Genomic DNA, 1,065 nt, shown 5'->3' on the forward strand with positions numbered 1-1,065 from the left:
TTTTTATATAAGTGATAAATCATTGTACAATTAGGAAGATATTTTCCTAATTCTTTACTATATCTAATTCCTTGTAAAACCTTCATGTAAAACTCCTATATATACCTCCTTATGGAGAAGAATAAAACAAAAAAAAACCTAATACATTCAAACCATATTTATATTTTAGCATTGTTGAAGAATACACGAGTCCCACATCGGAAACTTAACAAAATAGAAAGTCCGTCTCTTTGAAATCTTAAGATGGTATCAGAGCCAGGTTGGTTGACTGGACCCGATTATACCAAATCAAACAAACTCAAATCAAATAAAAACCCCAAATTGAATAAAAATCAAACAAACCCCAAATTTAAATAAATAAAAAGTGACCGATGTGGAATTGGTTGCACGTGTGGCCCACTAAAAGGTGGTCCCACGTGAGAAGGAGTGTTGAAGAATACACGAGTCCCACATCGGAAACTTAACAAAATAGAAAGTCTCATATAATAAATGGTTTCACTCCTAATAAAATCAAGGCCTTTTGTATAAAACCCCACATCTACTAAACAAGTGTTTAAGTTGGGGACAATATCGATGTTACTAGTGGTGGGCCAAGGGTCCGTCCCTCTAAAATCTTAACACAGATAACACTCGCTTCAACCGAGGATCAAGCATTCCTATTCAAGCAATTTCTGTTTTTCTGGGTAAGCAAGCAATCCTCTTTAAGCTTTGTTTCTTTGTTTCTTTTTTTTTTTTAATGCACCTCAAACGCAAAGCTCTGCATGTCTCTTCAAGTTACCCCTTTAGTGATTGTCTTATAAATTTAATCTCTATAAATCTCCATTTGGTTCCTAGTGATAGTGGAATACAGTTCAATCATCAAATTGCCCTGAATTCTCTAAAACCAGGACAAAAGTTTGTTCCTATCAAGGATTTGTGGATAAAGAATAGATGAAAAACATATATTCTGTGTTGATAGGTAAATTCCTGTCTCCCCATTTTGCTTAGTGGATCATTTGATTGTAGTTGTTAATATCAAGGGTTAACCCAAAGTTAACATATGTCACAATCTAGATTGTTTCATGC

General features: G+C 34.1%; 1 protein-coding gene across 1 annotated transcript in view; it reads right to left on the minus strand.

Annotated features, from left to right (window-relative positions):
• LOC18780766 (pollen-specific leucine-rich repeat extensin-like protein 1) overlaps positions 852–1,065 on the minus strand; it is a 7,812-nt gene continuing 7,598 nt past the window's right edge. The window contains exon 2 of the mRNA XM_007214050.2: positions 852–902. Within this exon, the coding sequence (XP_007214112.2) occupies positions 852–902 (51 nt within the window). The remainder of the gene's footprint in view (positions 903–1,065) is intronic.

Source organism: Prunus persica, chromosome G4 (genome assembly GCF_000346465.2).
Source record: "Prunus persica cultivar Lovell chromosome G4, Prunus_persica_NCBIv2, whole genome shotgun sequence".
In the NCBI taxonomy this organism is placed as follows: domain Eukaryota; kingdom Viridiplantae; phylum Streptophyta; class Magnoliopsida; order Rosales; family Rosaceae; genus Prunus; species Prunus persica.